The 23,178-nt window shown below is 43.0% G+C and overlaps 1 protein-coding gene and 1 long non-coding RNA gene across 5 annotated transcripts; one reads left to right on the plus strand and one right to left on the minus strand.

Moving 5' to 3' along the window:
- Positions 1–3: 3 nt before the first annotated feature.
- On the minus strand, positions 4–4,642 carry LOC147825208 (sperm motility kinase 3A-like). Of its 4 annotated transcripts, none has more exons than XM_087186031.1 (3): positions 1,904–4,642; positions 1,655–1,799; positions 4–1,214 (listed from the first exon to the last, which is right to left on the minus strand). In XM_087186031.1, the coding sequence occupies exon 1, from the start codon at positions 3,337–3,339 to the stop codon at positions 2,005–2,007; it is 1,335 nt and encodes a 444-aa protein (XP_087042157.1). In that variant the 5' UTR covers positions 3,340–4,642; the 3' UTR covers positions 4–1,214; positions 1,655–1,799; positions 1,904–2,004. The 4 variants fall into 4 exon arrangements, with proteins under 4 accessions (XP_087042157.1, XP_087042154.1, XP_087042155.1 ...); XM_087186028.1 differs by having other exon boundaries at positions 1,541–1,799; XM_087186029.1 differs by having other exon boundaries at positions 1,655–4,642.
- Positions 4,643–17,905: 13,263 nt separating this feature from the next.
- LOC110349377 (uncharacterized) lies at positions 17,906–21,652 on the plus strand. Its single transcript, XR_002395288.2, has 2 exons — positions 17,906–19,627; positions 20,856–21,652. It is a non-coding gene; the product is annotated as an uncharacterized LOC110349377 (long non-coding RNA).
- The last annotated feature ends 1,526 nt before the right edge of the window (positions 21,653–23,178 follow it).

The following is a 23,178-nucleotide window of genomic DNA, read 5'->3' on the forward strand; positions in this document are numbered from 1 at the left end:
GGCCTCTTCCCGACTCTCTGCTTCCCAGGTGCTAGGAGGTGAGGGGCTTCCTCCTCCAACACTCCTGCCATGAAGTGCTGTGCTGCCCCAAGCGCACAGTGACCCTGGACGGAAACCTCTGCTGATGAATGTCAGGTGTCCTGCCACAGCCTGGAAAGCTATGAACACAGCCCTCTTGGTGCCAATGCTGTCACTCCTGGTTTGATGCCCTAGTCTGTCTTCCTCACTAGATGACAGCATGACTGAGAGCTTGGGGGATCCAGACTGGAATCCCAGCTCTACCCTGCTCTGGCTGTGGAAATCTGGGACTTCACTTTATCCCTCCATGATTCATGGTCCTCGTCCATAAAATCCCGGTGATCCTGACAGCAGGAAGAGGAAGAGCAGCACTGGGCACTGAGCACTCTCAGAGGATCACAAGTGTCACTGTGCTGAAGCTCTGCTGACTGTGCTGGCCACATGGCAGAGCTGTTTCTGGTTGTTGGCACTGAATCGATCCTCAGGCAGCTGCTCTGGGGCAGAAGCTGCCTCACTTGATCACTTGCCTGTCTCCATGTTCTTCAATCCTGTGGCCCCCTCCTGCTGTCACCCACAGAAGCTCTCAGCATTGGGCCTGCACCACTGGTGTCTGTAGTGCCCGCACCATTTTCCTGGCTCTGAGTGTCCCCGACATTGGTGTCATAAACAAATCTCTACAGTGCTGATGGTGCATGGGGAAAAGACAGGCCGAGTTTGAGAGAAGTCCTGGAAGCAGACTGCCTTGGGCTGGGGCCAACTGTGTCCTCAATGACAGAGGAGGAGGTGGGGAGGCCACAGAGATGTTAGCTATGGGGCTCGGGGCCTAGGACCAGGTCCGTTGGGCTGCACTGACATCTGGTCCAGGATGCTCCGTGGGTGGGACTGGGATGATGTGGAGACGCTGTCACACACCTGTCTGGTGACTGGGCAGGGGTGGCTCCTACCATGAACTCAGTGCACAGAGGATCAGCGTGGCCTCTGCATATTCCTGGGCTGCTCACAGCATGGCCGAGTCTAGGCTTCTGCACGGGGGCCAGGGGAACAACACAGTGTCCCCATTCACAGAACAGGCAGTACTGTCTCTCTTCACCTGGGCTCACTGTCCTTCCAGTGCCAACTCAGCAGCTTCTTGATGGAAGCCCTCACATGTGGACATGCCAGGAGGTGAGCAGAGAGAAGCTCCAGGCCATGGAGGTCTGTGGGATAAAGTCACAGCTGTGCTCAACAAAGCCCACCCTCACCCAGCCCCCACATCTACCTGCACCCAGTTGGGAGGCTGTGGTCTGGGGGCTCCAAGGTGCCTGGCACTCCCTGGTCCTAGGGGAGCCTCCCTGGGGCAGAGGGACACAAGTCAGGGAATCCCCCACCTGCTGCTGCTCTGTCTTCCTCCCACTGAATCTCAGCTCCTGATGCCCACACAGCCTTCTGTGCTGCACACCCCCCTCCCTCCCACAGGATGCATGGGTGTCCTTGACCTCTCCTTTCCCTCCAGCTCCCTAGACAGGTCTGCAGGGTGACTCACCATGGCTTCCTCCTTTGTGGCTGATCCCCCATGAGCAGGATCGCCACGTCTATGGAGTCACTTCTCAAGGATCTGTACTAAAAATGCAAGGAGATGTGTGAAATGGACACATACCAGACATGTGGAAACATCAGATGCTATTGTTGGCTGCGGTCAGCCCCACCCTCCTCTGCAGTAGACCCCACAGCAAGTCCTCCTGTCCATCTGAGACTCTTCCCTATGACCATGACTCCTCCATCCCTCTGCCTTCCTCTTCTCCCTGACAATTGAAAAGACATCATCAGGACACAGCCCACTCACAGGAAGCTCTTGAACCTCCCTCCCTCCTTGAGGGTGTCTGGGTCTCTGCTGGGTACTACTTACATTGGGGCCACCTTGTTTTGGTGGCGCCCTGAGAGTGGCAGGCAGCAGCAGCACAGGGCTGTCAGGCAGCCTCTGATGCTCCTCTTCAGAGCCTTCCAGCATCACCTCCCTCTGCTGCTAGGGGTGGAGGTGGGGCTGGAGCTAGAGTAGGAAGCCCCAGGGGCAGGCTGGCAGAACACCCTGGGAGCGGCAGGGATAGGCTGGCAGGACATGCCGGGAGTTGGGGTCCTGGGGATGGGAATGGGTGGCTGGGAGTCTCCGCCACCCTGCCTTCCTATGGGCTCCACTCCAGGAAATAAGAGGCCCGTGCAGGTGACAGGTGCGCTGGCACTCCTCTGGGAGATGTGAGATGAGGGTGCAGGAGCTGTTGAGGGTGATGCTATTTCTTCATCTGGATCCTCATCCTCAGGGGCACACACAGGCTTCACACGAATCCTTAAGGGTGGCCCCTGGAGTCCCTGGCTCTGCAACAGCAGGAATGTGTCCATCTCCTTTCTCCTCGCTGAGTTGATGACCTTCAGTGGGTTAAATCCCATGCCATCCATAACATTAAGGATTGCCATTTTGGGGGGCATAGGGAGCATCTCAGGACTGGGGGGAGGGGCATCTTGGAGCCAGTGGTGCTGCAGCACCTCCTGCGCTGTTGGCCGCATCCTGGGGTTGAAGCACAAGAGGTTCCAGATGAGATCTTGGGCATCCCGGGAGATGGACTGGGGGCAAGAGCACCTCCCAGATAGCATAGTTTGGACCATCTCTGTTTTATCCCCATTAAAGGGGAACTGCCCCGTGAGCAGTTCATAGAGTATGATGCCAAGGGCCCAAACATCCAGGGGAGGGCCTTCATATCTCCTATCCAAGAGCCGCTCTGGGGCACAGTATTTCAGAGTGCCATAAGTCACAGCCACCTCCTTCCCAGGGAGGAACCGGGATCCCACCCCAAAGTCACAGATTTTGGTGTGACCTTGGGAATTGATTAAAACATTTTGGGGTTTGAGGTCCCCGTGTACAATTCCCTGGGCATGACAATAATCCATGGCTCCCATGATATCTTGAAATACCCCTCGGGCCTCCTCCTCCGGCAGCCTGTGGTTTTCAGTCCTGAGGATCCGTTGCCGCAGGTTTCCCCCTGTCACATACTCTAGGACCAGGTATACTTTGTCCTCGCTTTCGATGACCTCCAGTAGCTGTACGATGTTAGGGTGCTGAAGGTCCTGCAGGATCTCCACCTCCCATACAATGTAGTGTGCTGGCACCCTTGCCTTCACTAACTCCTTCACAGCAACCAGCATCCCCGTGCCACGGTGTTTGGCCAGGGAGACCCTACCAAACCTGCCATGGCCCAAGGGGCCCAGCACCTCATAGTTTTCCTGGAGGCTGTGACTGGTGGAGAGGCCCAGCCAAAATGGTCCCCCAGGCACAATAATCTCAGTCCACATCTCGATGGAAACAGAAGCTCCACGCTCCACACCACCAACCCGGTCACCAAATCACCACCAACACTCACCGTCCAACTCCTACGTCACCCACAAGAGATCCACCTGAGCCTCGGCCTTATATAGCTAACAACTGTGACCTCACACTGGGTTCTGTGAGGTAGCAGAACCAATGGGCCCAGGCAGATCTGGCCACACCCCCTAGGGCCACCTCATTCTTGCCCACAAGGACCCTTTGTTTGTCATAAAAAAGGTTACACAGTCCTTGCTTGTGTGGGTTATGGAGATTTTAAGTTTTTAAGTTTTTTTTTAAGTAAGTTTTTAAAAATGAAAATCCATAGGATGCTCCAAAATCCTTTTCCTTTCTGCTCTGAGAATCTGTGATACCTTTTGTTTTTAGAGATCTCATGATGTCTACGCTCATCATATCCAATTCCTTTTTCTTTAAATTCTTACTGGTCTCAGAGTGATGCTACAATTTCTTTGCCATTAGAGTAATGTAATGTTCTGTTTATGAAACCTGTTGAGGCACATTAATGCCTATGAAGCTGGCAGGAAGATATCTATCATAATCACTTCCCCCAAAGACAATTGATAGAGAAGTGCTATGCAATTAGACAGGCTCTTGCCTTGCCTCCTCCCCTCCTCCCCCACAGAATGTTTTGTTTTGGAAACAGTTTGTGCTGCTGGGCTCCTGCCCAATGCAGCAAAATGGTTTGTGACTGAACTGTGTGACCTTTCATGGATGTTCTGTTAAGCCCCGCCCCCTCACAAGACGGTTCTGTTAAGCTCCACCCCCTCTCAGGAATGTTCTGTAACTTGGTCCCTCTGCTTCAGGAATGTTCTGTAACTCCACCCCTGATTCAGTGATCATGCTCACATACCCTGTGGGTCCCTATCTAAGGAGGCTTTCATTTCTGGTTGAGCGCTCAGACTCCTCTGAGCCCGCCCGGGGTTCGCAGGTGTGGTAAATGGTTTTTCCTACCTCTTCAATTAGCCATTGGATTCCCTAGTCTTCAAATCATGAGAGTGATGTTCCAGAACTGCCACACTGAGCTGTAAAGTTCAGCTGTGCCTCAGAGCTGTGGCACTTGGCTGCAATGCTGAGCTGTAAAACTCAGCCATGCCTCTGAGCTGTGGCACTTAGCTGAGACACTAAGCTGGAACACTTGGCTGTAGCACTGAGCTGCTCTGCTCTGCTGCAATAGTTTTGCAGGATGTCTCAGTCTGCGTTGGAAGTTGTGGTCTTTTATGGCTTGAAACACTTCACTCCGTACTCTCCTGGCCTTTCAGGTTTGTGTTGAGAAGTCTGCTGTGATTCTAATGGTTTATGTTTATAAGTGATTCACTGCTTTTCTCTAAGAGCTTTTAAGATTCTGTTCTTATCTTGGATTTCCTGGATATTGACTATGATGTGTGGTGGAGAAGTTCTTTTCTGACTGTGGCTACTTGGGGTTTCATATGCCTCACTTATCTGTAGGTTAAGTTCTTTCCCCATATTCTCAAAGTTTTCTGCTCTTTTTTCCATAAACAGAGTTTTATGCCATTTGCGCTGTCTTGCAATTTTTCACTAATTCCAATTAGTCTTGTCTGCACTATCCAGCAGCTGTTGGATCTGCTGTCCATGTTCAGCTGTTATAAGGTATCTCTTAGTACTTGGTCACTGGCATCAGCCCTGTCTTCTAGTTCTGATGTTCTGTCCTCGTGATCACTTGTGCTGTAATCTCTTGGTTTTTTGTTTACTACCTTTTTGTGGACTCTAATTCTTTGCTAAATCACTCATTCCTTTTGGTGTCATTTTGTTTATGTCAGCTAGCATTGTATTCATGTCTTTTGTAAACTCATTAATCATTTCGTTTAATCTCCCTTTTTATAAGTTTGAATAATTCAGAAGTTCAGGGTTTTTTTCTCCCCCATGGATCAGCTTTGGGAGGATCTGGAAGTTTTCAGAGGCATTGTGTTGCCTTCTCTTCTCATTTCTTGCCTTGGTTCTGGGGGGTGGGGGTGGTGACTGCCTCATTGATTATGCCCAAAGCAGGCTGTAGGCAATGCAGGCTGTAAAGAGTCAACCCTATGATTGGCTTGTTTAAAGAAGTGAGTCTGACTGAAGCCTACATGACTCATAGGGTCATTGTGGATAGCATGTAGGCCAATATCACCCCCCTTGCCAACAGCCATGGCAGAGGCCAAAGAGATGCCCTGTGAAGCTGTGAGGCTCAGTGTGAGGTAACATAGCAGCCAAGGTTGGGGTGACTCAAACCCAAATTCCATTCCCCACATTAAAACCTTCTTTACTAAAAAGACAAGGTTAATTATTTTTTGAGACAAGGTTAATTATTACCCATAACCTATGTTTTTTCTGTTCTGTTCCTAATTCAAGAATGCTTTGTCTCCTCCTTTATAAGCCTTGTCTACATCAGCAACATATCCATAGCATCTCGATGTAGCCCCTTTACCTCAATCTTAACTATGATGTCACCAACAAATATCAGCAACTTGGGTTGGCTGTGGTCTTTTGCTGCCTGCTCAGCACTGGCCATCCTGGCTCCTCATTTCTCTCTTTAATTCTGCCTCTGATTTTTTCTTTCAGTCATGCATCATAGTACACAGCAGTAGATCGGGACCTGCTGCATGGGTCTCCAGTGTGTGTGTGTGTGTGTGTGTGTGTGTGTGTGTGTGTGTGCGCGCGTGCACTGCTGTTTCCAGTTCAATTATCGTGGAAAGGCTTCATTGCTATTGTGAAATCGGCTTAGTGAGTGTGTGTTTTTCAGTGATGCACTCCAGTTGTGGTGAAGCATAGGTCTTTTTCCCTGTTCAGTTTGTTCAAGTTTTAAGAACATCTGTATCTGTGCTTTTGAAGGATATTTGTGTGCAGATTATTTTTCTGTGATGTGTTTGTCTGTTTTCAATAATCACAGCAACAGTGAGCTCATGAGTTGGGAAATATTTTTTCTTTTTAAATTCTCATGACATTGTGTAAAACTGATATCATTTCTAACTACAGTGTTTGGTAAACTTCACCAGTGAAACTATTTGAGCCTGGAGGTAGTGGGAAGTTTTAACCAATTCAGTTTCTTCTACAGATATGATGCTCAGGCCTATAAGTTTGAATCATTCTTGTCTTTCAAGAAATCAAAGTTGTTGAACTTATTGGCCTGAAGTTCTCCCCTCATCTCTTTATCCTTTCAGGCTTTAGGATCAACCAGTAGTGCTATCCAGATTGTTAATTTCAGAACATAGTTCATCATAGTGAGAGAACATCCTTTGTATAATTTAAATCCTTTTAAATTGATTGAGATGTATTTTGTGTCTATAACCATGGGTCTATCTTTGGAAATTTTCTTCCATGTACACTTGAAACCAGTGAATATTGCCCTGTTGTTTGGGTGTAATGTTCCTGTGAATGTCAATCAGTACAAGTTTGTCCATAATGTCAAAAATCTTTGGATCCTTACAAATTCTGATTAATTTTTCTATCAAACTGTGAGAAGGATGTTGAAATGTCTGACTATCACCGTGTATTCATTTGTCCTTTTAATTTTTATCAGTATTTTGTGTATTTGAAGCTGTGTTATTAGGTGCATAAATGTTCTCATTTCTTCTGTGCTTGTGATCAACTGATGTCTTTCTCATGAAACAACCTGTTTTACCCTTGGTGATCATCTTCACTCAGAAAATGACTTCACCTGATGTTCGTGTTGCCGCTCCAGCTGCCTTGATTCATCTGAACTGGGCACAGGTTTCTGCATCCTCTTTTTTTTTTTTTTGGTACCGGGATCAAACTCAGGTCCTCATGCTTGTGCAGCAGGCGGCGAAAACACTGAGCTAAATCCCCAGCTCTGCATCCTCTTTTGACTAAGTTTTTTTGTATTTACAGAGGACTGTAATATTGATTTTGCTCAAAGCAGGCTGTAAAGAGTTAACCCCACAATTCGCTTGTTTATAGCAGTGAGTCTGGCTGAAGCCTCCATGCCAAGGTCAGAGCAACTCCCACCCAAATTCTGTTCCCACAACTAAAATCTTCTGACTAGAAAGATAATGTTCTAATGACAACCACATATTTTGTCTATTCTGTTCCTAATTTGAGAATGCTTTGTCTTGTCCTTTTTGAGCCTTGTTTACATTAATTTCTGTAGAAACCACACAGGTTGCTTTTACTCCAATTGGTAGCCAATAAAAGTCAGTGCCTTGGACTGGGAAGGGCCTTTGTTGGTTGCACTGGCATTGGTCATCCTGAAATCCAGCTTTCTCTCTCTTAGTTCTTCCTCTTAGTGGTTTTTCCCTCAGGCCTTCATCATATACTGGGCAGGGGACTGGAACCCAACTGGAACTCCAGGGCTCTATGGTAATTGATGCCCATTGTGGGGGCTTGAACCATGAGCAATCCCTTGCTCAGTAAGGCTACTCAGAATAAAAAGGAAAAACGAAAAATAAAAAAGGAATTGATGATGCTGTACACCTTGCATCAAGATAAGGAAGTCTAAACAGGAAGTAAAACCCAGAAAAAGCAGTAGGTGCTTCAGATGAATAAAGGTAGTAAATGTAGTCAGTTGGTACCAAAAATGGGGTCATCACTTTTGGCCCAAGATGGCGTGCAGTGTTGAAATAAATGGTGCAAGAAATAATTAAATATCAAAAGTCACTTTTGGCCCAAGCTGGCCTGCAGTGTTGAAATAAATGCTGCAAAAGATAGTTTAATATAATCGTTTTTCACAAACAAGAACTGTAATGAAAAAAGAAGTAAATGGAATGAAAACAGCTAGGAAAGCTCCAAAGAGCATAAAGCAAAACAGTGTGAAACACTCTCAGCTTTAAGAGTATCAAGGGCAGTGCTGTTACCAGCCAGATGCTGCCTGCAAAGGTCTGGAATCCAAAACAAAGCCAGAGAAACTTCAACCATCCTCTACCAGACATAAAGGGATTTTGTAAGAGAAATCAAATGACAAATTTTAGCTAATTGATCAATGTATCTTTGTTGCAACTTGAACTGATGTTTAATTAGCTTGCTTCAAACATTTATTGTGCATTGTAAATACTTGAATTGTAATTATAAGGTTAACTTGCTCTTTTCTGTACCTTGTTGATGAAGAACTCAAGGTTACTACTGTTCTATTATTGGCAGCCAAATTTTAAAATGTAACAATCTGGGAGGAGAAAAACAGGGGGATGCTTTAAAGTTTAAATCACTGAAGACAAGATTGTTATAGGTTTAAAATAAGTGAGATGAAGGAAAAATATTAGGAAGGCTTTAAGTTAAAGAGCTATACTTTTGCTGTGCAAGGAGTTTGTATGTTTGTCTTGTTAGAAGGATAAAGAGAGATATACAGGAGGAGAAGGCCTAGGTATATCGAGAAGGTGTGTGGAAGTGATTTATCAAGGAAATATGCATTTTTGCGTGTTGGTTTCAAGTTTGTTATAAAAGGTTTGCAGTATACACATAAAGAGCTTTCATTCCTTCTGATTCTAATTCTATGAGAGATCTCTGTTAATTGGCTTACAAAAAGTTTTGACTAGTCTTATTTACATTTATAAACCTAAAAAATGCAAGAGGATATTTTTATTCAATTAAGCTACATACATTTGAGGGCACTCTATTTTATAAACAAATTATCTTATATGTTTTTTTGTTTGTCTGTCCAATCATATTTCCGTTTCGTTTGAGCTCTACAGTTTGTTTTTCCTTTTTGCCTTTAAAATTTTTTTTTAAAATATATTTGCCAATATTTGAAAATGTTTTATAAATAAAGATTATTAAAGCTAAAGGCATGGATTCCTTTTCTCCCCCAGGTTGCTAGCAGATCAAAATGATGTAGTGGATATTGTTGTCTAAATATAACCATTCCAAAACTTTAATTGGTTACAAATAATGTATTAATTGTTACAATCTTGTTTTTCTAGGTTATTAAAGCAGCTTTGTCAAGGTAACGAATTGGAAACCCTTAAATTTGGAAAAGCTGCTAGCAGGACTCTTGGTGAACAAAGGAGCAGCTGCATGGAAATATTTTCCAGCCTTTGCTCACTAGGGGGACCTCAACAGTTTCCATAGTCTTACAACAGACTGATTCCAATAGTTTTCATGGCCTTATAAGAGACGTATATCAATGACTATTACTTAAATATGTTTACAGTGTTTATCATCAAAGGGTTAAGTTCTAAATATGTTTTTGTGGTATGTTTACATGGTCATTTTCCAAAGATTAAATTTTCTATGAGAAGAACCCCAAGGTTTTTTTTTTTGGACTGGGTATCGAACTTGGGTCTTTGAGCTTGCACAGAAGGTGGCGAAACCACTGAGCTAAATCCCCAGCCCGAAAAACCCCAAGGTTTTATTGAAAAGATCTTTTCATTGCCAAACTAAATTAAAGCACATAGGATTTCATAGAATTGTGATAATTATTATTGTTAATTTTTTGGTATACCAAATGTATTCATGTTTTCTGGCTGTACAGGTTTTCTAATATATTGTTTATGGTAACAACCTCCTTTTGATTCAGGTATTTGCCTTTCTCTTATGCTCCAGCTACTTATGATAACAGGTACACTTATTTATAGGCTGATGTGTTTTCTTTAGGGGGCACCCTATCAAAGGGGATCAATTTAGATAAAAGTTTTTTTGTGTGTTTTGGAGGAGAATGAGTATATTTAACAATGGCTGTTTTATACCAAGGTGGACATTTAAGTGTGTTACAAAGATAATGGCATCGTGATTGTCATGCTCAAATATTATGTGTGGCTCTTGATTTGAAGCTTTTCTTGGTTAACATTTTACAGGAATTCAATTACTAGAACAATCATGATTGATAAAAATAGCAGCCTTCTATATTTTATATTTCAAAATGCTTGACATCCAGATAAAATTATAATAATTAAGTTCACTACTCCCATTGCAATGCTAATGGTATTGATCTTCTCTTCTGGGTGTGCAAAAACTAAAGTTTAGAGACCAGAACTAGAAAGATAATTGGGCTAAGAAGACACCCAATATTTTGGCCCTGACCCTTCAAGGTCTACAAACAACCCAGGACATGAGAGAATCTTTTCTACAAGATCTTACAACTTTGGTATGTCACCCAACCTCTTGAGCAGGGAGACTGTGGGACACCAAAAAGATAAAAATCAATAGTGTGCCAAAGGAGTGTCACTTAAGGGAAAAAAATCTCCCATGCTTTCACAGAAAGCAACATGGTCAAGAAAGGCCATGATACCCTGATGGCTGACACTGACAGGAGCTGAAAAGTTCTATACAGGGTTCAAAGGAATGCCTGAGGAGATTTAATTGACCTTGATAGATAGCAAGTGGTTAATTCTTATGAATATAGGTCTCACCTTAACTTAGTCTTGAACACCCAGTAGAAAAGTGTAATCCAAACATATATACAGTGAAAACCATAGTAATAAAGTTGGATATAAGAAGGAGCTCCAATTGCTGACCTCTTGTGGCAGTTTCTAGCTACATTGGTGGCTCTGTTATGGGTCATTAGAAAAAACTATGGTAAAATTTATAGACCTCAACAAGAATTTTAAAAATTTTAACTAAAATTGTTTTGTACAGACAAAATTAAAGAAAAATTATGACAAAATATCACACTGATAGATAACCTCCATTAGTAAAAGGGTCTAAGAGCCAACAGGTTATAATAACTGTTTTAGTCCTTTAAAACCAATTTCTGAATATGGCTCTTTCCCCAACCTGCTTTTTTATTTTAGTACTTATGCTTTCATTATACATGCTCCAATTTCTTAAAAAACTTGTTTATTCTTGCTATAGGCTGCCAAATCCCATGTGATCATATAGATAAAATCAATAACAAATGTGCTTGATATTTTTCAGCAAAATCCACCAGATTGCCTTTATAAAGAGAATTTATAATGGCTCAATTACAACATGATTTTTATTTAAGGCCTAGGAAATTAGCTCCCTGAAGGGAGCCCCTATCTGCGGTCTTTCCTACATCGACCTATCTCAGCTCAAAGCAATTAGACAGAAACTACACCCCTTCTCCCCTAACCGCAGTTGGAGATGCTCTTCACTTGATCTTAGCCAAAAGGCCGAGAAGCAATGGAGATGCTCTTTATAGAGGAAATTATTATAGACAGCTAAGTCAGTTAAAAATATTACAAGTCCTTGTAACCCACAGGTACAAGCCATTGTTGAGTGTACTCACCTTTCCCTAAAAACACAATTACTTAAAGAGAAAAAGGGGGTACAGTTACCTCCACAAGCTCAATTAGATCTTGTTACTTTCATTTAAAATTTTTAAAATCTCCATATTGAAGGTCAATATACTCCATTGAAACTCCAATGATGCAAAGATAGATCTACAGACATATCATGGCCACTAGTGTTGTCAAAGGATGTTCTAACTAAATAGCTCAATATAATTAATGACATAGGGCTGGGGATTTAGTTCAGTGGTTCTGGCACCTGCCTCGAAAGTGCAAGGACCTGAGTTTGATCCCTGGTACCAAAAAAACCAAAATGAAACAAACAAAAAAACCAATTAATAACATAGGGGCCAGGGCATGCTTATTTTTCAACAGAAAATAAAAAGATGCTGTGGCCATCATCCCAGAATGTACAATCACGGATCAAGATGATGGATTCACTGCAAACAGCATGATGTGAAATCCCTGCTGAAAGCCATGCAAGGGCTGCATCTGAGTGACTCCCCTCACCTGCTACAGCCCTGGGATCTGCAAAGATTTCCAGAACTAATGCAGCTGCTGTTTTCAAACAGAGAAGGGGGAGATGCAGAGGATGGTACTATTGATTATGCCCAAAGCAGGCTGTAACGAGTTGACCCCACAACTGGCTTGTTTATAGAAGTGAGTCTGGCTGAAGCCTACATGCCAAGGTCAGAGTAACTCCCACACAAATTCTGTTCCCACAACTAAAACCTTCTGACTAGAAGGACAACGTTCTAATTACAAACCTGTATCCCTGGTATAAATCCAAGTTGGTTACATTAGTTACTTAGATTTTTTTGTATCCATATTTATGCATCATATTGACTTATAAATTTCCTTTGATACATTGAACTCCTCAGGTGTAAGCATGAAGGTTGTTCTCACTCATGAAAGAAGTTGGGGTTATGGTTCTTCTTTTCTCTGGCCATAACTATGCAATCTTAGAATTAAGTTTTAGGTTTATTAGAATTAACAGATGTAACCACCCAGACATAGAATTTTCTGTGGAGATATATTTGAACAACGATTCTGTTTCTCTAACGATCAGAGGAGTTTAAGTTTTTCAATGTTTTTCTTGGGCCATTTTTGATTAATATATTTTTCTAGGACTTAGTCCATTTCACCTAAGTTTTCAATTATATCATTATATATATAAAGTTGTTCGTAATATCTAATTTATTTATTTTTGCAATGAGGAATAATTGCAAAGTACTGAATGCACTGATCTCAGATCTCCAGTCAGTCAGTTCTGACAAATGCACATCTTCACACCACCCACACTCGCTCAGAGGCAGTAACACCCATCTTTCTTTGTCCCTTCCCAGGCTCCAGTCCTGAGCAGCCTGTTCTGATTCTGCCACCACAGACTGGTTTTGCCCATCCTTGCCATCATGTAAATGGAATTGGACAGTCTGTGCCTCTCAGTGTCTGGCTTCTATTCAGGTTGATGTTATTAGGATTCATCTACATTGTCGTGAGCATTAGGAGTTCTTTTAACTGTACAGATTGCAGGGATAGAATACAGTTTTATTCATTTTCCTGTGGATGCACATTTAAGTTCAGTTTAGGCTGTTGTGACTAAAAATACTATAAGATTTCATATTTAAAAATTTGGGGGCCAGGGATTTAACTCAGTGGTTCCGGTGCCTGCCTCACAAGTGCAAGGTCCCGAGTTCGCTCTCCGGTACCAAAAAAAAAAAAACTCCACAAAAAACAAACTTTGGTGGACATCTATTAATTTCTATTAATTTGGATAAATAGTTAGAAGTGATATTACTTCATAACAGCAGTTTCTACTTTTAAATTTGTGAGAAACCGCCAGTTTCCAAAGGACAGTATCATTCTGTCTATTCCTAGCAGTCATGCAGGAGGGTATGGTTATTCCGTACCCTCACCAACCATTGGATTTGTCTGGCTTTATCAGTCATTCTGGTGGATTCACAGTGGTGTCTTCCTGATGACTAGTGCTGTGAAGCAGTTTTTCCTGTGTTCATTGGCCATTCATCTACCTTCCCTTAGAAAGTGTCTATTTAGGGAGTTGGACCATTTTTTATTGGATTGTTTGAATTCTTGAAATGCAGGAGTTCTGTATGTATCTTGGGGTTATTACACAGAGTCCGCAAAAAAAAAAATGTATACATTGGGAAAAGCAAAACTTGTATAAATATTTTAATACTAAATTTATTGTATTCATCATGAGATTAATACAAGCTACATTTGGCCTTTACAGTTACAAGTAGTGTTCAAAGTGGTTGCCTTTGGCTTCCCGACATTTATTAGCATGGTGAGCTGCTGAAGCGCATATACACTTTTGTGCAGACTCTGTATATATTCATTCTCTATGAAAATACTTAGGAACATGTATATTTATATATCTCTTACCTAATACAAATATATGAGAATATATATTTTCTTCCCATTTGATACTTGCTATTTATTTTTAATAGCATGTTTTTTAATAGCATGTTTTGATGAGCAGTGTTTTCAAATTTTTATGAAATGTGATTCTCAGTCTTTTATTTTGTGGTTAGTGCTTTCTACCATTCTATTAAATCTCTGCTTCCCCAAAGGTCATGAAATATCCTTCTGAAACTTTACAGTTTTTTCAGGAATAAAATATACATTTATCCCTTTAAAATTCCAGATGCTTTCCTGATGTCAGGAACAACTTCTGTTTCTTGTTCCTTCTCTGGCTACATTCACTTGCAGTTGTTCAGTGTAACACAGAAGGTGCGTGAGATGGCTCAAGCCCCTGTATCCTCTACTGACTTCTCTCTGGCATACCAGACTTTTTAAAGCAGGAGAAGCTTTCTGTAATGGTAACTACTGAGTTTTTGCTAGTTAATCTTCAGTTAATCAGAACCGCACATCCCACTGGAATTCCAGTCAACTCAGCTTTATCTCCATAAAGACATGGCACCCGAGATAGAAACATTTTCCTTTTCTTCAATTTCAAGAGACCTCAGCCATCAATTCCTCTCACTACCTTCCTAAAAGTGTAAAATCAAATAGTATTTATGATGAAAAATTCTCTTCTATACTTAACAGAATTTTTCTGTCATTTTCCAGAAATATCTGATACACTTTAAGCTGAATTACACAAGTTTTGAAAACTTGAAGTTATTTCACATATATTTTTTTTTCATGTATTTATTTGCTGTTTCTACTTCTTCATCTGAGAAGTGTGTATTCATCAGATACCCATTTTTTTGTATTAAATTCTTTTATTGGTACATTGTAGGTATACAACACAATTACATTTCTCATTGGGAACTGTACCTTTACATAATGCATCTTGGTTCTTATTTTTTCCCCATTCCTAGCCCTCCCTTCACCCCTTCCACCCTTCCCTATTTACAAAGACTTTATTTCCATTTTTTCCATTTCTCATCATTTTTTCTTTCCCTTCTTTCCTTTCCCCTGCCCTTCCCACTACCCCTACCCTTTGGACATTTTCTTCCTATTTTCCATTATCAATTATTCATTCTAATCATTGGTACATTTTAGGTATACAATATTATGACACTCATCATTGGAAATTTGCACCTTTACATAGTCTCTCTTGGTTCTTATTTTTCACCCTTGCCCAGCCCCCTCCCTTCAACCCCTCCATTCCTCCCTATTTACAAAGATTTTGTTCCTATTTTTCCACTTTTTCATATTAATCCCATTCCCTTCTATCCTTTCCCTTAGCCCTCCCACTTCCTTCCCCTTTGCCCGTTTTTTTCCTATTTCACATGACCTATTATACATTTAGTTCTTATTTACACTTTCAGTTTCTCACACCAGAGAAACTATTGGGTATTTACACATGTGTGTCCTATTTATTTCACTTAAGAGTATTGCCTTAACGTGCATCCACTTAGCTATGAATGTCTCTAATTTCTCATTTTTCATGGCTGAGTTGTACTCCATTTTATAAAAAAACCACATTTTCTTTATTCAGTCTCCAGTTGATGGGCATTTGGGCTGTTTCCAAGTTTTAGCTATTACAAACTGTGCTGCTATGAACATGGGTGCACATATATCACTGTGGTATGATTCTTTTAATTCTTTGGGGAAGATCCCCAGCAGTTTCACGTATACTTTAAAAATTAGCTTTATATAAAAGTATATAAATGTCACTCTAGCATATATACTTCCTATCAGCTCCTAATACAGGTCGCATTCATGAAGTCACAAATATTAGTCATATTTTCCATTGGGCAGAAAGCATACATTTTGGCAGGAGTGATTCTCTTGGGTAGCTTTACAATTTCAAAGTAGCTGTTAGAAATGTTAGTAACCTGTTCTTTTCTTTTTTGAGTTAGCAAGATTTTATTTTTATTTATTTTTATTTATATATCCTTTTATTGGTACATTTTAGGTATATAATATCATGACATTCATCATTGGAAATTTGCACCTTTACATACTCTCTCTTGGTTCTTATTATTTCCCCCTTCCCCTGCCCTCCCTTCAACCCCTCCATCCCTCCCTATTTACAGAGACTTTGTTTGTTTTTCCATTTTCTCATATTAATTCCATTCCCTTCTTTCCTTTCCCATACCCCTCCCACTTCCCTTTCCCCTTTGCCCCTTTTCTTCCTATTTCACATTATCTATTATACCTTTTAGTCCTCCTTTACACTTTCAGTTAACCTTTTCTTGCTCTAAAGGATGATCACAGTGTTGAAATGACATCTCTAAAGGATCAACAGTCACCACAATCAGCTCAGCCTTGGGACTCATTGGCAGCATCCCAGACAGGCAGGCAGGTCTGGTGACACCGCTGAGGGGTAGAGATGCAGGCTTATGCTGTACCTTAGAGACCCTGTTTATGTCATATTACTGTGAATTTATATGAAAAGCTGTAGGATGTAATGCATTGCTCTACTATTATGAATATTCTTTTCTGAATTATTTCTTGGGCATTTACTAGGCTTCTATTTAGCATTACTGCAAACACTAGCAAGTAGGTGTTTTACAACCTCAAATATAAAGTCAGTTTTCTTATTTTTCTGAAATTAGTTCTTTGAGTTAAAAGGAATTCTGCGAGAACACTGATCCAGCTCACCTAATGGTCAAAAAAATGAAAAATAAACCAAACTGGCTATGTATAAAAGAACCTTTCAATTCCAAAATTTTCAAAAGACTTTGAGCTGCCTGATCTATGAAATGATACAAGAAGCTGCTGAAACAGCTGCATTTTTTATACAATTAAACCCAGCTCTATTTTTCCCCAAGGTAAAATAAAGTGGAAAGTCTGCCTTTAAGTCATGCAGAGATTTAAATAAACCCTATTTCTTTTAAGAAACTAAAATGCTTCTTATGTTACAGTTGTAAATAATCATCCCACTCAAAACTATTTTTGTGGCCATTTATTTCTGTTAGAATCTAGATATGAGTCTAGATCATACAGTATATTTGGCCAAGACATATTATAAAACAAAAGTATGTATCAAATATTATTTCTGGTATATGGCCAGCCTCAGCTCAGTCGGCTCCTCCACCTGCTCCCTCCCCAGGACCTGGTTCCCAGTGAGCTGCACTTGGCAGCTCCCATGCTCTCTTACAACCTCTGGAAGTGCCTGACCCCCACAGCATGCAGTTTGCCGCTAATCATCAAGAGACTATTCCACACCCCCAGGCACCACAGCCCATTGCACTAGGACTTTCTCTTGTTGCTGGGGCTCCTACATCAGCAGCAGTGGGGGCCTTGGTGGTGAGAGCACCAGCCCCACCACAGAGTACTACTGAGCCCTGGCAGCCATGGCCCTGATTCTGCCCCCAGGTGCCAACTCTGTCCTAACTATAATCCCAGCATCACCATCCCCCGGCTCCCAACATGGCTATCCTGAAGGAGCTCTGTCCGGCAAATGGGCCTCAGTGTTCCTGTAATCATCATCAAACAAGAGGGGCAGTCAATGTCATGGTACACAGGGAACTCTGCCAAGCAGAGAAAGGAGTGCCCCACACACTCCAGAGCCACATCGCCACCTTCTGATGGGCCTAGACTACAGCTACCTAGACTCTGTCCTCACCCCTCCTCCTTCCTTCTCCTACTCCACTGGTTCCTTTTCCTATGAGTGAAGCCGACAGGCTAAGGCTTCTTCAGACCCTCAGACAGAAACCTTAAGTGCCCTGGATGTGTCAGAGCTCCTGACCCCAGAGCCTGGACACCCAGTCCTGTCTGACTCCCACTGAAGCGCTGCTGCAAGGGGAGGGGGAGATGTGCTTAAGTGCAGGGCCCCTGTGTGCTCGCCTTCAGGAACAGGAAGCAGCAGGCACGATGCCTACCATCATGGGTCAGAGACTGGAAGGATGATGAAATCCGCTGTTGGAAAGCCTCACCTTTCAGATGTACTGTCTTCATTGACATCCCAGGAACATCCATTTTGAGGAAATGATCTTTGGGAAAAAAACAAAAAGTTAAGTTATAAATAACTGTTTGGCTGCACTGTATGTCATTTTCACTTATGGTCATATGAATTGAGAAATTAAGGTTACTCGTATGCATAGGAATTCTAGATGAAAAAACAAAGGGAAGTGCTGTTTTTATTGTGAGAGGAACTAAAGAAGGAGGAAACGGCCTGGGTAGCATGCAGTGAACAGAAGAATCTCCATAGTGGGATTTGCCTTTTGTGGATCTCGCTCGGCCCCATGGATTATCACGTGAATACACAGATCACTGAATACAGAGAAAGCAAACCTGGGGACAAAATGATACTGGGTTCCATCATTCTGGGACCAGTAACACATTCACAGTCCCCTTCAAAGCACCCCTGGAGACCCTGCCCCATGTGAACTGCACAGCCCAGGTGACCCCAGCAGCTCCACCTGCCAGAAACTACCGAGCAGCGCTCCTTCCCCCAGGCAGCATTTCAGGTGGGTGATGTGCTCCACTCCTGGTTCAGGGTTGACAGTGAAAGGAAGACAAGTCACCACTTCAGGATCTGACAAATGCCAGATTGAGCAGGGCCACTGTAAACTCCTCAGCTGTCATCAGCAGATTCAAGTGCTTTTCCTAGAACTTTGTTTCCAAAAGTCACAGGCAATGCTTGTCTCTGACTTTCTGCTTCTGCCCAGTATCTCTTTCTAGAACTGCAGAGTGTGTTACTTCTTGAGATCAGAAAACCCTACTGTGCTGATTGCATCCATAGTGCTTTTGTCACTCAGGTCTGGACAGAGACTCCCAAGCTGAGGTTCATCAAAAACGCGAGCCTGAGTAAGTAACATGAACGCATTATCTGCTCTAAGATGTTTGGGGAGAGGGCCAGGGATTTAGCTCAGTGGTTCCACCGCTTGCCTTGCAAGCACAAGGACCCAAGTTCGATCCCTGGTACAAAAAAAAAAAAAAATGTTTGGGGAGAAATTCCACACAATGTGCTTCCAAGGCCAGAACAGCATATTTCACAGCAGCACACAGAGTGGTCTTGACTGTTTCTGGGTCAATTTGAACCTCATCTGGATACAGAAACCTGAGCAGCACCGTGAAGGTGGCGGGCTCCATCTTCAGCTGGATAGGCCCACTTTGTGGCCATGCCACCTTTCAACACGGCATCAAAAGTGGTGATGTCAGCTATCAGCAAGATGGGGTACTTGGGGTGCACTGTGGCCCCCCACTGTCCCACAGCTCTTAGCCAGCATGACGCACTTGTCACTCAGCAGGTGCTAGGTGAACATGCAATGGATTTGGACCTATGTGAATTTAGCATCAAAAGGAGAGAATGTGATGATGTCTACTTGATGTCACCTTTCTGATCCCTCTCGCCGATGTGTCAAGGGAGCTTTGAAGAAAGTTTGGGTACAGCTGTCCCCAGGTGGCTGTTACTCAGGAGAGGGGAAAGTAAAATCTAGAGACAGGTGAAGTGTTCCAAAGGGCACTCCAGTTCTGTCCTCCCTAGGGGGGTCCTGTTGCCTTTCTACAGAAGCACACACATTTGGATATTTGCAATCAGAGCTCATTGGAAGGAAGTTGTCCAGCACCTGTGATGCAGCACAGAAGCCCTGGTTTCCTGGTCTCCTTTGCAGCCAGTCACATCTGTGTCTACACCGCACTCTCTGAAAGGTTCCATTTCGTGCTGCCTGGCAACTCCAGCCACCCACCTGCTGTTTCAGAGCTGGTAAGGATATCAATCATCAAACCTGTCACCAAATGTCTAAGGGCAGCAGGGGCTTTCTGGTCAGGACTTGGACCATTCTTCATATCTGCATACCAGCTATTGAAATGCACATCTATCCTAACCTAGGGAGAACTGAAGGCAGTGGGTTTTCACACTCACTAGCCTGCCCCATGGCAGTGTACAGTATCCCATTATACCTGTGAGGAAGGAGGCCGAAGCCTCACACTGCTCCCAGTATCACAGAAAGACAGAGTGGGGGTGGAGAGGCTCTGAGAGAAAGCCTGACTTTGTAATGTCTGCAATCCCGTGTTGTTCCCAGTAGTGTGCTCTAGCAACGATGCTTTAGGGACTTGACTACATTTAAAAACTGAAATAACACCAGAACATAAACCTGTAGTCATTACAGACTTAGGATTCCTGACTCTGGTTTCTGAGGCTAAATGCAGACTCACAACTTATATCCCATTTTGCCCCTTATATCTGTCTGACCTTGTTTTGGAATGTATATGGAATCTGTATGTCATCCATAAGAAGTTATAAACTGTGCAAACATATAAGTATTTCATACTCATTAGATTATTTGCTTATGTTATTAAAATATGCTTGGCCAAATGTTTGTGAGGCTTGTGTCATGGAATATGCAGAAATTTTCTCCAGCTTCTGGCCCATGTTTAAGCTTCTTCCTTATCAAGTTACCTAACCTATGCACATACAGTACACAGATGTATGAACACACGTGCATCTTTCGTGGTTTCTGAAATTGTTTTTTACTCTCTTTGTAAGGATTTCTTTATAAACAACTTTTTTTTTTTTTTGGTACTGGGGATTGACCTTGGGCCCTTCCGCTTGCACTGCAGGTGGCAAACCACTGAGCTAAATTCCCAGCCCCAACTTTTTCATTTTTAACTGACATAAACTGCACAGCTTAAAGTGCACCAGCTGAGACACTGGCCTTTTTAACATGGGTGAAAATACAGTAACACCTAAAACTTACCTCATGCCCCTTGGTGATCCCTTATTTCTCTCTTTCCTGTCCCCCCACCTTTGTTTCCATCACTGATCACTTCCTGTCACTTTAAATTTGATCTGGGTAAGAGATCCAAACTTTATGAGTAACTTCAAATTCACACACTTCCATATCAGAATTATTGATTCTGTCCTTGTCAGTCACATGTATCAGCACGGGCGTAACAGAGAACAGCATTAACTGCATGTGTTTCCATTGCAGGGAGCACAGCCTGTGGGCCATGATGAATGCTCTGAAGCCAGTGCACTGACTCATCTGAAGAGAAGCTGATTGTCACTGAATAATTAAACATCTCCCTTCCCCCAAACATGAGTTTCAAGAGTGGGACAATCATTTTTCAGTACTGATGAGCACCGCAGGACTGATGGCATAGCCACTGGTCACCAGCATAGGGGCACACAGACGAACTAGCTCTTTGTTCCACAACATTCCTAAGGAGAAAGAGATAATGCAGCCCAGAAAGTACATGGCCACCAAGAAACTCATGAGCAGCAGCCTGGTCTGGGTGTCCTTTTGTACTAGAGGTGACTTTGAGAAAGGCAAGTGCTGTGGCGATGCCAGGACTGCCCCTCATGCCTCTACAGGAGAGTCACCATGTAACCACTCAAAATATCCATGAGTCCTAGAGGGGAGACATCCTGGAGTGTGAGCAAAATCACTTTTGCCTGACCTGCCTACTTTTACCTGCAATGACCATACCTCATCTATGGTGACGAGCATTCCTCTCTGCTCAACATAGCTCTTTTTTTTTTTTTCAATCTTTTTGCAGACAGTTCCTTAGACAGTACTAATTTCATGGACACTGCTAATATTACAAGTCCTCCCTTTTATGATGCTCTTTTGAACTTTACATTTGTACTGAGGCTTCTGATTCTTCTAAGGTGAAGATTTTGATCCATTTAAACTGTAACGCTTCACATCTTTTAATGAGTGATCCATGCAAGTTCAGTCTTTAGTCAGTAGAAAGCCAAACAAACCAAACACCCAGGGCCCAGTAACAGCACAGAATGCAATTCTTAAGAAAATGCAACTGTGTGGGAAAAAGCAATGTAGGGAAATCTGACACTTGTCACCCCAGAATTTTGTGGGTCACTATTATTTTTAAAAACTGCACGCACATAACCTCTTAACTGTTAGAAAGAATTATAGGAAAACAGAGGAAGACAAGTGTGATGAGATAACAGCACCCAGCAAGAGAAGGATGCACACTCTCACTTGCACAAGGAACATTCACCACAACAAACCACAGCCTCACCCTGAGGCCATTAAACATGCCTTACACATCTTTGAACAACAGAAACAATACTTTCACACTCTACAATTCCAATGGGATGGAGTTGGAAGTCAGGTATAGAATCAGAGTTAGAAATCTCAAATAACTTGCAGGTTACACAGCCTAATTCTAAAAAGTGCATGGATCACGTGTAAATCTCAAGACACTTTTAAGTATCTTGAACTAAAAGAAAATGGAAAACCAACTCGTCGAACTTTGTGGTGTGTAGTAAAATCCATGCCAATAGGGAACTTTACACCACTGAATGAATGTATCGGAAGGGAAGACAGATCTAAATCCAAAAATCTAAACACCCACTGTGTGGCAAAGGGGAAGAGCTCAGTGTTATAGCCAGGTGCTATAGCTCAAGAGGTACTGCTCAAGCTCTACAGCTACAGCGATTTGAAGACTTGAGAATCCGAAAGTTACTTGAAGAGATGGAGAAAAACCTTTACTAGCTGGCTGTCTCAGAGGAGTTTGACCACTCTGAATTCTGAGCCCCCAGTTGCAGTGAGAGTTCGTTTATATATAGTTGGGGAGAGGAAATTGAGAGGAACCTTTTAGGGCAGAGACATAGCTAGAAGAGGAAACACCTGATGAGGGGTTAAGAGAACATTTTTGAAACTTGAGGTAGAAATATCAGGTACTGTTAACACTGAACAGAACACTCTTGATACATTGGGCAACCGCCACCGTCCAGAGGGAACAGCGAACCCCAGGAGTCCCTGCTGTCTGGTGGCCTTTGTGCTCGGTGCGCATGCCCGTCAGCGATGGGCGGGGCGTCGTGGTCACGTGGGGCGGGGTCAGGGAGGGGCGTGCCCTGCGAGGGCCTCTCCCAGTTGAACTTGAGCAGAGGGCTGCCCAGCTTGGTGCAAGGGAGGCGGTGTGGACCTCTAGGCTCAGAGGTGTGGCCTGGGTGGGGACCAGGAGGTCAGGGGACTTTAAGTGAAGTGTCCTCAGGCGGGAGAGAGAAGGACCGCGTTCCAGGAGGAGACAAATGTGTGTGCAATAGGACTGGGGCAGAGGACATGGTGGCCTGAGGTGTGAAATACAGGTGGCCTTTGCAACCTGGACGGGGACCACAGCAAGATGCATGAGAGCGTCCTGCACAAAAAATCTGCCACCAACCACTATTTCATGCTGAAAAACTGGACCTTTCCAAAGGGACAGCTGTCAACCAGGGAGCCTGCTCAGCTCTCCCTCGCCAAAAGGAGAAAGGACTGAAGATTTTCAAAGACATCGTCTAAGGAC

This window comes from Heterocephalus glaber, unplaced genomic scaffold (genome assembly GCF_053883595.1).
Source record: "Heterocephalus glaber isolate CG9 unplaced genomic scaffold, H.glaber_assembly_v1.0 deba00001504, whole genome shotgun sequence".
Classification (NCBI taxonomy): domain Eukaryota; kingdom Metazoa; phylum Chordata; class Mammalia; order Rodentia; family Bathyergidae; genus Heterocephalus; species Heterocephalus glaber.